General features: G+C 40.3%; 1 protein-coding gene across 4 annotated transcripts in view; it reads right to left on the reverse strand.

Moving 5' to 3' along the window:
* Positions 1 to 17,445, reverse strand: part of pex1 (peroxisomal biogenesis factor 1) — an 89,448-nt gene that overhangs the window by 58,031 nt on the left and 13,972 nt on the right. For all 4 annotated transcript variants that reach the window (XM_072283110.1, XM_072283109.1, XM_072283112.1 and 1 more), the window contains exons 5-9: positions 13,469 to 14,184; positions 9,489 to 9,608; positions 8,036 to 8,159; positions 5,936 to 6,045; positions 3,778 to 3,872 (exon numbers count right to left, since the gene is read on the reverse strand). In XM_072283110.1, coding sequence (XP_072139211.1) covers positions 3,778 to 3,872; positions 5,936 to 6,045; positions 8,036 to 8,159; positions 9,489 to 9,608; positions 13,469 to 14,184 — 1,165 coding nt within the window. The remainder of the gene's footprint in view (positions 1 to 3,777; positions 3,873 to 5,935; positions 6,046 to 8,035; positions 8,160 to 9,488; positions 9,609 to 13,468; positions 14,185 to 17,445) is intronic.

A 17,445-nucleotide genomic window follows, 5' to 3' on the forward strand; every position in this document is an offset into this window, starting at 1 on the left:
CAGGAAAGATTCTAGCATGGATAAAGCAGTGGCTGGTTGGCAGGAGGCAAAGAGTGAGAATAAAGGGAGTCTTCTCTAGTTTGCTACTGGTGACTAGTGGTATTCCACAGGTTTCTGTGCTGAGACCAATTTTTTTTTTTTTTTTACGTTTTATGGCAATAATTTGGATGATGGAATTGATGACTTTGTTGCAAAGATTGCAGATAATACAAGGATAGGTGGAGGGCAGATAATTTTGAGGAAATAGAGTAGATACAGAAGGACTTAAACAGATTAAGAGAATGGGCAAAGAAGTGGCAGATGGAGTACAGTGCCGGGAAGTGTATGCTCATGCACTTGGCAGAAAAACTGAAAGGGTTGACTGCTTTCTAAATGGAGAGAAAATACAAAAATCTGAGGTGCAAAGGGATTTGGGAGTCCTTGTGCAGGATTCCCTAAAGGTTAATTTGCAGGTCGCAATCTGTGGTGAGGAAGACAAATGCGATGTTAGGATTCATTTCAAGAGGACAAGAATATAAAAGCAAGCATGTAATGTTAAAACTTCATAAAGCACTAGGATGGCCTTATCTGGGAGTACTGTGAGCAGTTTAGGGCCCCTTGTCTTACAAAGGATGCGCTGAAGCTGGAGAGGGTTCAAAGGAGGTTCATGAAAGTGATTCCAGAATTGAACGGTTTGACAAATGAAGACCGTTTGATGGCTCTGGGCCTGTATAATTCACTGGAATTTAGACAAGTGAGGGGTGACCTAACTGAAACCTACCTAATGGTGAAAGGCCTTGATAGAGTGGATGTGGAAAAGATATTTCCTATGTTGGGAGAGTCTAAGACAATAGGACACAACCTCAAAATAAAGGGGAGTCCTTTTAGAATGGAGGTGAGGAGAAATTTCTTTAGCCAGAGAGTGGTGAATCTGTGGAATTTGTTGCTAATGGCAGTTGTGGAGGCCAAGTTTTTAAATGTATATGTAAGGCAGAGGTTGATAGATTCTTGACTGGTCAGGGCGTGAAGGGATACAGGGAGAAGGTAGGAGATTGGGGCTGAGAGGAAAATTGAATCAGCCATGATGAAATGGCAGAGTAGACTCGATGGGCCAAATGGCCTAATTCTGCTCCTATATCTAATAGTCTTGTATTGTATGTTCAACAGATATTCACATCAAGCCATGATTAACAGTCATACTGCAGATGAGTTATCCAACACAACAGAAAGCTTCCCAGAGAAACAGAAGAAAAAAAATCTTCCAAAGTGACGAGAAAAGAGTATTAATAAATAACCCTGAATATATCCTGATGATTATTTGGCAAGTTTAAAGCTCTATTAGTTGGTCAAGCAGGAAGTGGGTTTGCTAATGATCATTCACTAAAATTATTTTTGGTGAGAGATTTGGTATGCCTCCAAAGACTAGGAAATTACTACAGAAATACCATGGACAGCATTCGAACTGGTTGCATCACTGTCTGGTGTGGTGGGAATGCTACACAGGATCGGAAAAAACTGCAGAGTTGTAAATTCAGTCGGCTCTATCGTGGGCACTAGCCTCCACAGCATCAAAGACATCTTCAATAGGCGATCCCTCAAGGTGCACCACCCATCGTTAAGGGCCCCCATCACACAGGACATGCTGTCTTCTGAAGGTGATGGTACAGGAGCCTGAAGACACAAACTCAACGCTTTAGCAACAGCTACTTCCCCTCCGCCATCAGATGGACAATGAACCCATGTAACTACCTACCTCACTATGTTTTCTTTTTTTTTGCTTTAATTTTGCACTACTTATTTATTTTTAGGCTTGTTTTTGTAATTTATAGCTTTAAAAAATTTATCATTATGCATTGCAATGTACTACTGCCGCATGATAACAAATCTCACAACACATTGCCAGTGATATTAAACCCAATTCTGATTCTGAAAAATATAAAATCATACCCAAGGTTCAAACCCACACAAAATGCTGGAGGAATTCAGTGGGTCAGGCAGTATTTATTGAGAGGAGTCAACAGTTGACGTTTCAGGCCAGTATTGTATTTTAGACAGGGTCAGGGAGTATTATAATGGACGTTGGAGATGCCAGAAATGGAAGTGTTGAGAAGGTGTGGCAATGCCTTGGAACACGGATAGGAAAGGAACAGAACTTGTGTAGAACCACCAACTTGGTTTCTCAGTCCAGGACCACCAAGGTTGATGGTGTGAGAACATATGGTCACCGAGGTGATTGAAAAACTCAGATTGCAGGAAAAGAGCTGGGGAGGATTGAGAGGTCAAAGTCCAAAGTAAATTTATCATTAAAGTACATATATGTCACCATATACTACCTCAAGAATAATTTTCTTGTGGGCATTCACAGTAAATATTAAAAAAACAACAGAATTGATGGAAAACTACACACAAAGATGAACAAAAACAAACGTACACAAGATGAACTCAGAGTTTAGGATGATGGCGCCACAGCAACTCCTTTGTTTGCATCTTCGGACACAACTCTACCTCTATCTTTAATATTTCTTTCTTTCCCCTCTTCAGGGTTCTTTTGGAGGACATGAGCTACAATGAAAGATTGAATAGGTTAGGATTTTATTCTAGAATTTAGGAGATTAAGAGGAGATTTGATAGAAGTATACAAAATTATAAGGTGTATAGATATGAGTAAATGCAAACAGGCTTTTTCCACTGATCTTGGGTGGGACTACAACCAGACGTTATGGGTTAAAGGGGAAAAGTAAAATGTTTAAGGGGAACATGAGGGGAAACCTCTTCACTCGGCGAGTCGTGAGAGTGTTGAATGATCTGCCAGTACCAGCGGTGTATGCGAGCTTGATTTGAATGTCTAAGCGAAAGGTATGGAGGGCTATGATCCCGGTGCAGGTCGTTGGGAGTAGGCAGTTGAAATGGCTCGGCACAGACTAGATGGGCCAAAAGGTCTGCTTCCGCGTTTTACTTTTCTATGACTCTATAAACACAAGGTTTGGCAAATGCTTTCCTGCCAGCAAAGTAAAAGGCAAGACATAATTCATTTTAAAAGTGCTGACACCAAATGTAATTAATGTACAAGTGCACAGAACGAAAATATACCTTTCTTGCCAATATAATACTATTGTGTTCTAGAGCATGTTGTGACTTAGGAACTGACATACCGATGGTGTTTTTAATGCTTAGAAGATAAAACGCAGAAATTTACAGCACATTACAGGCCCTTTGGCCCACAACGCTGTACCGACCATGTAACCTACTCTAGAAACTGCCTAGAATTTCCCTAGTGCATAACCCTCTATTTTTTTAAGCTCCGTGTACCTATCTAAGAGGCTCTTAAAAGACTATTGTATCTGCAAAGAATACTTAGAATGTTTTTAAGTGTTGGAGAAGTCTGCAGCAAAGAGATGCAGATATGAAGTTGCATTTACACAATTTGTCTTCTTTTGCACATTGTGTGTAGTTTTTCAGTTTCTATTGCACTCCTTTGTTCTACTGTGAATGCCTGCAAGAAAATGAATCTCAGGGTAGTATATGGTGACATATACAGTAGGCACTTTAAACTAACTGCAGGATATATTCATAGGTCCTAACTAGTAAGCTTGTAAGTCAAACAGAGGCAGAAAGGCATGACACAAAGACTAGAAACTGTGAATAAATTATGCAAATAGGCCACTACTGAAAATAACATTGAAGCCATTAGTTACAAATTAAAAGGAGGCTTTCCTATCCTCGTGCTGATGTCCCTTGGCACCGCAGTGATTTAGATGTGGAAAAATATTGCAAATGAAAACTGAATAAAATTCTTACCCCAAGCAACTGAATTTGTAAAATGGAAGCACCTGGTCAATATCATCAGCGGTCCTGACTTGAGTGGAGTCCTTCACTGGAGGCTGCAGGATCACCTTTTCAGAAAGCAGCAGAGTTCATCATAAACACAAGAGATTCTGAAGATGCTGGAAATCTTCAGCAAGACACACAACAAAAGTTAATCATTGTATTAAAATATCAAGATATAAATGACAGCTTACCTTAAGGAATAATGCAGCTACACTGAATTTTTTGTCACATTTTCATTAATGTACAATAAAGGCTTACAAAATTATATGTCCATTACAAACACAGCTGCAAATGATTTGGCAAGATTATATTTTTGTAACAATAAACTAATCCAAATAACTCATCCATCATTCAAGCAGGAATTTACTTGTACAGCAAAAATATCTTAAAGTGCAGAGGAGGAGAAATTATATCAAACAAGAATTGATTCTAGTCCGCAAAGATAATTAAAGCATGAAAGTGATGAAAAGTGTGGTTGCTGAGGAACTATGGAGAAATGTGTGAATCATCTTCATGGGTATTCATCAGATAGAAAGTAAACAGCAATGCATTTACGTTGACAGGGAACCATTTCTTTTTCAATACCCTCTACATACTGGCAGCAGTGTGATACACTTTCAACATTCAGGAGGATTACAAGTAAGAGGCACAAAGCTATCTAAAGTACACTGGATCTTGTGCAATTGCATCCCGGATTTCCTCAGTAGCAGACCCCAGTCAGTTCAGATTGGCAACAACATTTCCTCCACAATTCCCATCAGCACAGCAGCACCACAAGGAAATGTGTATAACCTCTCTGGCTGTACTCGCTTTACACCTATGACTGGGTGCCTAAGCACAGCTCCAACACCATAGACACGTTTGCTGATGACACCACTGCTGTCAGTCAAAGGGGTGATGAATCAGCATACAGGAAGGAGACTGAAAAGTTGGCTGAGGGGGTAATAACGACAACCTCTCGCTCAATAAGACCTAGGAACTGATTGTAGACTTGAGGAGAGGAAACCACAGGTCCATGAGCCAGTAATCATCAGAGGATCAGAACTGAAGAGGGTCAGTAATTTTAAATTCCTGGGTGTCAGTATCTCAGAGGACCAGTCCTGGACCCATCATATAAATATCCCTGTGAAGAAAGCACAACAGCAACTCTACTTCCTCAGGAGTCTGCGGAGATTCCACATCATCAAAAACCCTGGCAAGCATCTATAGATGTGTGGTGGAAAGTGTGCTGACTGGCTGCATTACGGCCTGACATGGGAACACCAATGCCTTTGAATGGAAAATCCTGCAAAAGGTAGTGAATTCAGCCCAGTACATCAAGAGTAAAGCCCTCCCAACTAATGTGCACATCTACATGAAACACTGTCATAGAAAAGCAGCATCCATCATCAAAGATCCTCACTACTCTGGCCATGCTCTGTTCTCACTGCTGCCATCGGATAGAAGGTACAAGTGTCTCAGGACTCACACCACCAGATTGAAGAATAGTTACTACCCCTCAACCATCAGGCTTTTGAACCAAAGGAGATAAGTACACTCATTCTATTTCTGGAGCTCCCACAACCGATGGTCTCACTTTGAGGACTCTTTATCTTGTTAGTTCATGCACTTCGTACTTGTTATTTGTTGTTATTTATTTATATTTGCATTTGCACAGTTTGTTATTCAGTTTACAGTTACTGTTATATAAATTTGCTAAGTATGCCCGCAGAAAAAGAATCTCAGGATTGTGTCTGGTGACATCTATGTACAGTACTCTGTTAATAAATTTTACATTGAACTTTTGGGTCTATACCCGTTCTAAACTATACAATTACTGAGAGGGGTTTGACCTACATTATTTTGAATTGCACTAAGTCTTATAAGTATACATACCTCAAAGATAAAGATTAGCTTTATTTGTCAGATGTGCACTGAAACATACAGTGAAATGCGTCATTTGCATCAAATTAAATCAGTCAGAATTGTGCTAGGAAGCCCACAGGTGTCGCCAAGCTTCAAGTGGCAACACAGCATGCTTATAATTTACTGACCCTAACCTGCAGGTTTTTGTAGTGTGGGAAGAAACTGGAGCACTACGAAGAGAAGTTTACAGGAGATGTATAACCAGAGGGTATCGAATATTTACCTTTATATCAACTTTGGCAATTACACTGGGATACAATAAAAAGCATTCATTCTCTTCAGTTTTTGACTTGCCTACAACTTGTTCGACATACAGCATAAATTCAGTCTCACCTGCAACACAAAGTGATAGAATCATCTTATTGTTTTTACACTTAAAATTACCACCAACTTGACTCCAAACACACCTAAATCTTTCCACAGAGATAAAGGAGACATAGATGGTTGTCTTGCATCTTCTTGGCAGGCAATGAACAAGATGAAAAAGTAATTTATCCATCGACCCCACCCCCACTCTTCCCCTTCCTATCACCTTCTAGCAATGCACCTTCTGTTTCCTTCTCCTCTCCCATCAGGTTCCCTCTTCTCCAGCCCTTTACCTTTCCCACCCACCTTGCTTCACCTATCACCTACTAGCTATCCTCCTTCCCCTCCCCCACCCACCATCTTCCTCTGCTGTCTTCTCCCTTCCTGACCAGTCTTAAGGGAGAGACTTGACTAGAAATGTCAACTGTTTATTCATGTCTATAGATACTGAGTTCCTCCAGCATTTTGTGTGTGTTGTTAGAAATTTATAAATTAGTTAAGGGTTTTGCTATTAATAATTTTTGTTGTATTATATTTGGCACTTCAGCTGAAAAGAAGTCTGAACTTGATCACAAAAACACACAAGAAAAAAAAAGTTAGTCATTCTAAGTTAAAAATGAGAATTCTGCTGTACAAAATGGCATTGAAAATGCGTTAGCACATCAAGATTCCATGATCGACATTATTAAGGGTGGCCTGAAGATAATGGGCCAGTGGCCCTTGGTGGTGGTGGGGGGGGGGGGGGGGGGCTTTGATTTCCAAAGGAAGACACATCATTCTGATACCAATAATACCTTAATTAACTCCAGCTTAAAATAATCTCAGATAAATGCAGTGTCATCATAATCACAATACACTGTCTACATCTGCTATGTATTAAACATTATTTGTTTCAAATCAATATAGGTAAAAATTTGGACATTGTGTAATAGTAAGTGCTATAACATGAAATTAATTTAATGTTAATACAGGTGCACATTCCTCTATCCGAAATCCTGAAATCCAAAAAGCTCCGAAAACCAGTTTTTTTTCGCCAACAGTTGACGTCACTCAGGTGTGATGTGGCAGCACTAGCAGAGGCCGCCAGACGTCAGTTGTAACTCTGCGCTTGTACTGGTTACACGTGCATTTGCTGTTCGCTGATATTTCGTGTTCACTGTTGACTTTGTGTTTAATTTCACTATGAAAATGTCAAAAAGAGCTGCAGGTACCCCTATGGGTAACAATGAGAAAAAGAGAAGGAAGCATCTATCATTATCAATAACGCAGAAAGTGGAGTTATTGCAGAAGCTTGATCGTGGTGTGTCTGTGCGGCACCTTACTGAAGAAAATAGTGTCAGAACTACCACTATATATGATTTAAATAAACAGAAAGACAAGTTACTTAAGTTTTATAGTGACAGTGACAGTGATATTCTACATTTATTCCAGTAAGTCATTTACCATGTTTTTGATTCGGTTCATTTCAAGCTGTATATTTTTATGTTCTATTGAATGTTTTTGTTGGAAATAAAATTTCTTCTTGTCATTATTCCCTAAACAATACAGTATAACATTTACATAGCATTTACATTGCATTGGGTATTCTAAGTAATCTAGAGATGATTTTAAGTATACAGGAGGATGTGCGTAGGTTTGGTGCGCCGCTGGGTCCTAAACTCCACTGCACTGGGACAGGTTAAATAAGAGACTTGAGCATACGTCTTTTTTGGTATTAGGGGGAGGTATGAAATCCAAAAAAATCTGAATTCCAAAATGCAACTGGCCCCAAGGATTTCGGATAAGGGATTGTGGACCTGTAATAGTCTTCAGCATTCAAATGAATTTGTTCAGATGAATTTTATTTTGTACATTTGTATGATGCAAGATCAATGTAATAATTATTTTTACAGAGGGAGTTTAATATTAAAGATATATATATCTTGGCAGTGTCATTAAACCCAATTCTGAATCGACAGTAAAATAAATACATCTTCTAGCATCCCAGTTTAAGTTAATGCCAACACTCATTACTTACGTCCAGCAACCTCTATTTCCACAAGATTTGATAACGCTGCAAAAAATGGGAAATTGTCAGAGCTCACGTTACTGAGCCATGAAACAAAGGAGGATTTAACATCATCATCTTTCATCTCCTCTGGCTGAAAAAGAGAGAAATAAATTAATTTCCTAAAATTCAGACCTGAAGTATATTGGAATACTTATTTAGAAGCCAAATATGTAGTCAATAAAATATGACTATGACTAAATATTTCAATTTATTTTGTATAATTCTGTTGTGTATAATAATTTAGTATCATTTCAACTTCACTGAAAGTATTTCAGAAATCATGCAGTTCAAGTAGAAACATTAACCATGAATATTCATCTCAGTTACAAACTGTTACATATTTACATATTTTAACTACATTAATTAAAGTCCAGAAGTTGGCCATTTTCTTTCCAATTAGATCTCCTTTCTCCATCCTGAAGATTGCTCAACACAATTTTACGTAGTCTCAAATAAACTTACCTGAAAGTTTTCACAATTTTCAAAGAACATTTTGAACACAATAAAATGCCATCTTAATGAATAAATGGAATTTCAGACAAGTGACCATGAAATTAAAATCATAACCCAACTTCTGGGGTTCCCAACATTTTTTATGCCATGGAGCAATACCATTAAGCAAAGGTCCATGGACTCCAGGTTGGGAACCCCTGAATTAAATGACATAAACCATGATGAAACTAGCTTCACCTGCAGTTTTTTTAAAATATAATTTGATCTATTAGGGATTAAAATGGAGGTTACAATTACAGTTGTAATGATGATTTGTTGCATTAAACTGACCTAACTTTCCTCCAAAATAAAAAAAATCACTTAAAACAACTGATCTGTAAACTTCTCAGCAGTAATTCTATGAGGAGTGGTTTGATTGTCCTGGGTCTGTGCTTGCTGGAGTTTGAAAAAATGTGCAGAATCTCATTCAAATTCATCAAATATTGAAAGCCCAAAATAGAGTGGATGTGGACAGGATGCTTCCTATAGTGGGGGAGTCTAGGACCAGAGAGCACAGCCTCAGAATAGAGGACATTCCTTTACAACAGAGATGAGGAGGAATTCCTTTAACCGGAGGGTGGTGAATCCATGGAATTTATTGCCACAGAGGGCTATGGAGGCCAAGTCATTGGGTACATTTAATGTGGAGGCTGATAGGTTTTGATTAGTCAGGGCATGACTAAGGTTGCATGAAGAAGGAGGGATAATAAACCAGCTATAATGAACGACAGAGAGAGTCTGATGGGCCGAATGGACGAGTACTGTTCCTACGTCTAGCGGTCTTATTCAGTGCAGTAATCACTGGCTAAAGGACAGAGTGAGCAGGATTTTGACAGTGGTTACTTTTCTGATCTCTTGTTTGGAGAAGAAACTGATTCAATTTCCGAGGGGAAATTTAAATACCACTATTTCTGATACCATCACTCACCGGCCTTTGCATTGGCTGCAACCGAATACTGGTAGGAAGAAGAGGATGTAATTTTAATGAAGTTATCCTAACAGCAGCAGATGCCTCCACTTTCAACTTCTTCCTCAATCCATCTGGAATCTAATAAAAGAAAACTGATATTAAGTAATATATTGAAGCACATCATTATAGTTGGTTTTACTTTTGTTATATAAACACTTTAAGGCCAATAGCTTTACCAGCTTAGAATGTCCTGAGGGGCTTTTACAAGGTGCATTTTACACAAGTAATACACAGTCAAATTCATCTTTGATATCTACACTGCCTGGTCACTTTTTTTTTTCGGTAGGGGAATGGAACCTGGTGAGGTCTTCTGCTGCTATAGCCCATACACCTCAAGATTCAAAGTGTTGTGTAATCAAAGATGTTCCTCTGCACACCACTGTCATAACACGTGGTTATTTGAGTTACTGTCACCTTCCTGTCAGCTTGAACCAGTCTGGCCATTCTCCTCTGACCTCTCTCATTAACAAAGTCTTTTTGCCCACAGAACTGCCACTCACTTGATGTTTTTTTTTTGCACCATTTTCTGTAAACGCTAGAGACTGCTGTGTGTAAAAATCCCAGGAGATCAGCAGTTTCTGAGATACTCAAACCACCCCAACTGGCACCAACAATCATTCCACAGTCAAAGTCACTTAGATCACATTTCTTCTTTATTCTGACGTTTGGTCTGAACAACAACTGAAGTTCTTGACCATGTCTGCATGCTTTTATGCTTTGAGTTGCTCGCCACATGATTAGCTGATCAGATAATCGAGAAGATGTACAGGTGTACCTAATGGCATGTAATATCTGAGGAGCATAGATATCATTTTAAATGATTACCATTACAGGTGGCAAAGAATTGCAGCTGTATCTGATATTTAATCTCACTAAATTAGATTTTTTCTGGGCCATATCAAAAAGATCAACACTACCCTGGGGAAATAAAATAATGGCATGGTAGCATAGCAGTCAGCACATCACTTAATGCAACACATTAACACACTGTATGTTTTGATGCAATCAAAAGACATCCTGGTTAGGGTTGGTAAGTTGTGGGCTTCTGTGTTGGTGCCAGAAGCACGTCAACACTTGCAGGCTGCTCCCAATACATCCTCACTGATTAGATTTGACGCAAACAATGCATTTCTCTCACAAACAAAAGAAAATCTGCAGATGCTGCAAATCGGAGCAACACACACAAAATGCTGGAGGAACTCAGCAGGCCAGGCAGCACCTATTGAAGAGTACAGTCCTGCCAAAGGGTTTCAGCAGCCCAAAACGTCAACTACACTCTATTCCATAGATGCTGCCTGGCCTGCTGAGCTCCATAAGACCATAAGATCTAGGAGCAGAAGTAGGCTATTTGGCCCATCGAGCCTGCTCCACCATTCAATCATGGGCTGATCCAATTCTTCCAGTCATCCCCACTCCCCTGCTTTCACCTCATACCCTTTGATGCCCTGGCTGATCAAGAACCTATCTACAAATACCTTAAATACACCCAATGATCTAGCTTCCACAGCCGCTCATGGCAACAAATTCCAGCATTTTGTATGTGTTGCAATACATTTCACTGCATGTTTTGATCTACATGTCACAAATAAAGCTAATCTTTATCTTGGTATACAGCCATCTTTGAAAATATGCAAATGTTTCACAATTAATTATTGCTGAAACACAGTGACTTTGCAACTGTATATAGCGCAGCTTTTAATAGTCTTTTCATCAGTTGAACAACTGAGCATTACTATAGTTTAATACTAAGGTGTTGCAACTATTTTAACTGGAGTATCAATCTAATTAACCAAGTCAAACAAAAATGGATTCAAAAGGAAAAACAGAAACAAAGACCGCAGCACTGACAAAATCTTTGAACATAACCGTGCTGCCCTGTTTTAAACACATTTGATTAAAAAAAATGAATCCCACAAAGACAAGAAATTACAATTTCAACAACTAAACAAATAGTGGTAATATAATTTATGCTATACTAGTCATATTTTTATAATAATAAAGTAAAAGTGAATCTTTATGCAGAATAGAATTGAGAACTACGGCACTTAGGCCACAATTGGAATATTGTGCCCTGTTCTGCTTGCCTCATTATAGAAGGATGTGGAAATTTTAAAGAGTGTGCAGATGAGATTTACCAAGATGCTGCCTGGATTAGAGAGCTTCTGATGATAGGTTGAATAAGATAGGGCTTTTCTGTTTGGAATGAAGAAGGATGAGAGGTGACAAGATAAAGGTGTACACAAGAAGATATTGATTGAGCGAACAGCCAGAGAATTTTTCCAGGGTGGAAATGGCTAATATGAAGGGGCATAATTAATATTATGCTCATAACTGATCAACAGAAGACACAATAGCCACAGCTCTACACACCGTCCTTACACATCTGGAGAAAAAGGATGCTTATGTGAGAATGCTGTTCTTGGACTGCAGTCCAGCATTCAACACCATAATTCCCTCCAGGCTCGACAAGAAGCTCAGCGACCTCTGCCTTCACCCTGCCTAACGCAACTGAATCCTGGATTTCCTGTCAGATCGCCAGCAGGTGGTAAGAGTGGGCTCCCCCACCTCTGACCCTCTGACCCCAACACAGGTACTCCCAAGACTGTGTCCGAAGCACCCTCCTTTACTCTCTCTATACCCATGACTATGTCGCCACCCACAGCTCCAATCTGTTAATTAAATTCACTGACGATACTACATTGATTGGCCTAATCTCAAATAATAATGAAGTAGGCTATAGAGAAGAACTCATCACCCTAACACAGTGGTGTCAAGAAAACAACCTCTCCTTTAATGTTGAAAAAACAAAGGAGCTGGTTGTGGACTAGAGGAGGAATGGAGACGGGCTAATGCACATTGCCATCAGTGAATCTGGGGATGAGAGGGTAAACAGCTTTAAGTTCCTCAGTATACACATTACCGAGGATCTCACATGGTCTGTACATACCGGCTGTGTGGTGAAAAAAAGCACAACAGTGCCTCTTCTACAGGGACACAATTGAGAGCATCCTGACTGGCTGCATCACTGCCTGCTATGGGAACTGCACCTCCCTTAATCGCAGGACTCTGCAGAGAGTGGTGCTGACAGCCCAGTGCATCTGAAGATGTGAACTTCCCACGATTCAGGACATTTACAAAGACAGGTGTGTAAAAAGGGCCCAAAGGATCATTGGGGACCCGAGCCACCCCAACCACAAACTGTTCCAGTTGCTATCATCTGGGAAATGCAGCACAAAAGCCAGGACCAACAGGCTTCTTCCACCAGGCGATCAGACTGATTAATTCATGCTGATACAATTTTATTTCTATGTTATATTGACTGTCCTGTTGTACAAACTATTTATTACAAATTACTATAAATTGCACATTTAGACGGAAACATAACATAACGATTTTTACCCCTCATGTATGTGAAGGATGTAAGTAATAAAGTCAATTCAATTAAGGTGTTTAGAAGAAAGTGTGGGGGGAGGATGCCAGAGGCAGGTTTTTTTTTATATAGAGTGGTGGGTGTGTGGAATGCTCTGCCATGGGGTGGTGGTAGAGGCAGATTATTGGAGAAGTTTAAGAGTCTCTTAGATAGTCACATGAATGATAGAAAAAACATGGAAGATTATGCAGGAGGGAAGGGTTAGATTGATCTTAGAGGAGGTTAAAAGGTTGGCACAACCACAGCTGTAATTCTGTGCTCTCCAACTGGCACATTCCAATAAATGACACTTCAGAGGGATTAGTGGGGTGACGGAGGGACAGCAACCACACTGACAATATTTGATTAAAAGGTAGCTGTCAAGTCCAGTACCTGACATTAATGGAGTTTTTACTCATCAGTGCTTTGCTCTAATTAACACCTTGTCAATAGTCTAGATAAACAATGAAAATCAGTGAAAAATGAATACACACTTTGGAAAAAAAAAGTTGCAATTCACAATACTAACCCAGACTTTTCCAGTGTGAAAACCTGCAGATTTAAATGCTGATTGTTCACATCCATGAGTAATTATTTTAACAATGCAGGCTTCATTTTCTTCCGTTTTGATCGTTCCAGTTTTGGAGTCACTTCCATCACTAATTGCATTTTTCTTCACTTGTGCACCTTGCTTGGATAGTTCTTTGTGTTGTCTGGGTGACAAAAGCTTTGAGAGTTTTCCATAAGCAATCTGCATATCACGACTGCTCAGAGTGTGTGCGTCTCGATGATCGGGAAAGATATGAACTGTATCAGCCTGTCTTTGGTTCCACGGTAATGAGTGCTGTACCTCTAAATCATAAGGAAATTCTTTACTTACTCTAAATATTGAGTCTATTTCAACAGACTTGGAAAAGGTGCTTAAAAATGTATCTATGTCAATAGCTTTTGAAGGATGCTGTCCTGGAACTTCTAGATTTACGGAGAATATATTTTTTATCAAATGCCATATATTTGACATGATGTTCTGAGGCATCATTGTATGTTCATACAATCCTTTGGAACCATGCTCAATGCTAGGCTTCTCTCCTACATCAGAGTGCATTTTGTTACTGCTCGAGTTGAACTCTCCACTCACGTTGTTGCTTTCACCAGAACTTTCTTCCACATGTCGCATCTTGGGTGAGACAATGAGTTCAGTGAAGGGTTCCAACCTTCCATACGCAGCAGCGGGTGTTAAAGAGCCTAGACCAAAAAAAGAAAGATCATGTGGAAGAACTGCATTTATGTAATGTAGCCACAAACCTGATGGCATGAACACCGATTTCTCTAACTTCTGTTCCCCCTTCTCTCCTTTTCCATTCCCCATTCAGAATCCACTTTCACTCCTTCTCATCTCCTCACTTGGTCATCACCTCCTTCTGGTTCCCCTCCTCCCCGCTTAAACCCACGGTCCACTCTCCTCCCCTAACAGATTCCACCTTCTTCAGCCCTTTGCCTCTTCCACCCTTACCTCACAGCTTCTCACTTCATCCCCACACCCACACCCGGCTTCGCTACCGCCTACCAGCTTGTACTCCTTCCCTAACCCACCTTCTACTTTGGCTTCTGGTTTCCCAGTCCTGAGGAAGGATGCTGGCCTGAAACGTCAACTCTTTATTCCTTTCCACAGATGCTGCCTGACTAACTGAGGTAGACCATAAGACACAAGAGCAGAATGAGGCCATAGGCCCATTGAGTCTGCTCCGACATTCAATCAAGGCTAATCCTCCTTTTTTCCCTCTCCTTAACCCCACAGCTTTTCATGCCATGTCCAATCAAGAACCTATCACTCTCTGCCTGAAACACACTCAACAACCTGGCCTCCTCAGCTGCCTCAGGTAACAAATTCCACAAATTCACCACCCTCTGGCTGAAGAAACTTCTCTGCATCTGTTTTAAATAGATGCCCCTCTATCCTGAGACTGTGTCTTCTTCTCCAAGACTCACCCACTATGGGAAACATCCTTTCCATATCTACTTTGTCTAGGCCTTTCAACGTTCAAAAGGTTTCAATGAAATCCCCCTCATCCTCCTAAATTCAACTTGAGTACTGAACCAGAGCTATCTAACGTTCCTCGTATAATAGCCCTTTCATTTCCAGAATCATCCTTGTGAACTTCCTCTGAACCCTTTCCAGTGTCAGCTCATCTTTTCTTTGATAAGGAGCCCAAAACTGTTCACAATACTCAAGGTGAGGCCAAAGCAGTACCTTATAAAAAGCTTCAGCATCACATCCCTGACCTTGTATCCTAGACTTCTTGAAATGAATGCTAACACTGCATTTGCCTTCCTCACCACCAATTCTACCTGCAAGTTAACCTTCAGGGTGTTCAGCACAAGGACTCCCAAGTCCCATCGCATCTCAGATTTTAAAATTTTCTCTCCGTTTAGGAAATAGTCCACGTGTTTATTTAAGACCACAAGGCATAGGAGCAGAATTAGGCCATTCAGCCCATCAAGTCTGCTCCACCATTCCATCATGGCTGATCCCGGATCCCACTCAACCCCATACATTTGTCTTCTCGCCATATCCTTTGATGCCCTGACCGATCAGGAAACAACCAGCTTCCACCTTAAATATACCTACAGATTTGGCCTCCACTGCAGCCTGTGGCAGAGCAATCCACAGATCACTATGCTGTGGCTAAAAAGACTCCTCCTTAATTCTGTTCTAAAAGGTCACCCCCTCAATTTTGAGGCTGTGCCCTCTAGTTCTGGATACCTCAACCTTAAGAAACGTCCTCTCCACATCCACCCTATCAACATTCGGTAGGTTTCAATGATATCCCCATGCATTCTCCTAAATTCCAGTGAGTACAGGCCCAAATCTTCATTCCCAGAATCATCCTCATGAACCTCCTCAGAACTCTCTCCAATGATAATATATCCTTTCTGAGATTGGGGGCCCAAAATTGTTGACAATACTCCAAGTGTGACCAGACTAGTGTCTTATAAAGCCTAAGCATTATCTCCTTGCTTTTATATTCTATTCTCATTGAAATAAATGCCAACATTGCATTTGTCTTCTTTATCACAGACTCAACCTGTAAATTAACCTTCTGGGAGTCTTGCACGAGTACTGCTAAGTCCTTCTGCACCTCTGATGTTTGAATTTTCTCCCCACTTAGCTAAGAGTCTGCACTATTGTTCCTTTTACCAAAATGCATTAACATACATTTCACAACACTGTATTCCATCTGCTATTTTTTTTACCCATTCTTCCAATTTGTCTTAGTCTGGGTGCAAACACATTGCTTTCTCAGCACTACCTACCCTCCACTTACCCTCATATCATCTGCAAACTTTGCCACAAAGCCATCAATTCCATTATTTAAATCATTGTCAAACAACGTGAAAAGTAGTGGTCCCAATACCGACCCGAGGAACACTACTAGTCATCGGCAGCCAACCTGAAAAGGCCCCCATTATTCCCACACACTGCCTCCTTCCTGTCAGCCATTCTACTATCCATGCCAGTACCTTTCCTGTAATGCCACAGGGTTTTATCTTGTTCAGTAGCCTTGTGTGGCACCCTATCAAATGCCTTCTGAAAATCTAAGTAAATGACATCCACTGCCTCTCCTTTGTCCACCTTGCTTGTTACTTCCTCAAAGAATTCTAACAGATTTGTCAGGCAGGATTTCCCTTGACAGAAACCATGCTGACTTTGACTTATCATTAGTTTCCAAGTAACCCTAAACCTCAACATTAGTAATAGACTCCAGCACTTTCCCAACCACTGAGGTTAGGCTAACTGGCCGAAAGTTTCCTTTCTTTTGCCTTCGTCCCTTCTTAAAGAGTGGAGTGACATTTGCAATCTTCCAGTCCTCTGGAGTCACACTAGAATTAAGTGATTCTTGAAAGATCATGACCAATGCATCCATTATCTCTTCAGCAACCTCTCTCAGGACTCTGGGATGCAGTCCATCTGGTCCAAGTGAATTATCCACCTTAAGAACTTTACGTTTATCTAGCGCTTTTTCCTTAGTAATAGCAATAGCACTCACTCCTGCTCCCTGACACTCACAGACCTCTGGTACACTGTTAGTGTCTTCCACAGTGAAGACTGATGTCAAGTACCCATGAAGTCCATCTGACATTTCTTTGTTCCCCATTACTACTTCACCAGCATTATTTCCCAGTCATCTAACATCAACTCTCACCTCCCTTTTACTCTTTATATAACTGAAGAAACTCTTGGTATCATGCTTTATATTATTGGCTACTCTGCCCTCTTATTTAATCTTTTCCCCTCTTCTAGCTTTTTTAGTTGCCTTTTGTTAGATTTTATAATCTTCCAAATCATCCAACTTCCCACTCAGTTTTGCTACCTTATATGCATTTCCTTGTCTTTTATGCAAACCTTAACTTCCCTACCGAAGTGCATGACCATGCATTTTCCAACATTATATTTCATTTCCTGCCGAAGGGTCTTGGGCTGAAATGTCAACTGTACTTTTCCGT

This window comes from Mobula birostris, chromosome 19 (genome assembly GCF_030028105.1).
Source record: "Mobula birostris isolate sMobBir1 chromosome 19, sMobBir1.hap1, whole genome shotgun sequence".
Classification (NCBI taxonomy): domain Eukaryota; kingdom Metazoa; phylum Chordata; class Chondrichthyes; order Myliobatiformes; family Myliobatidae; genus Mobula; species Mobula birostris.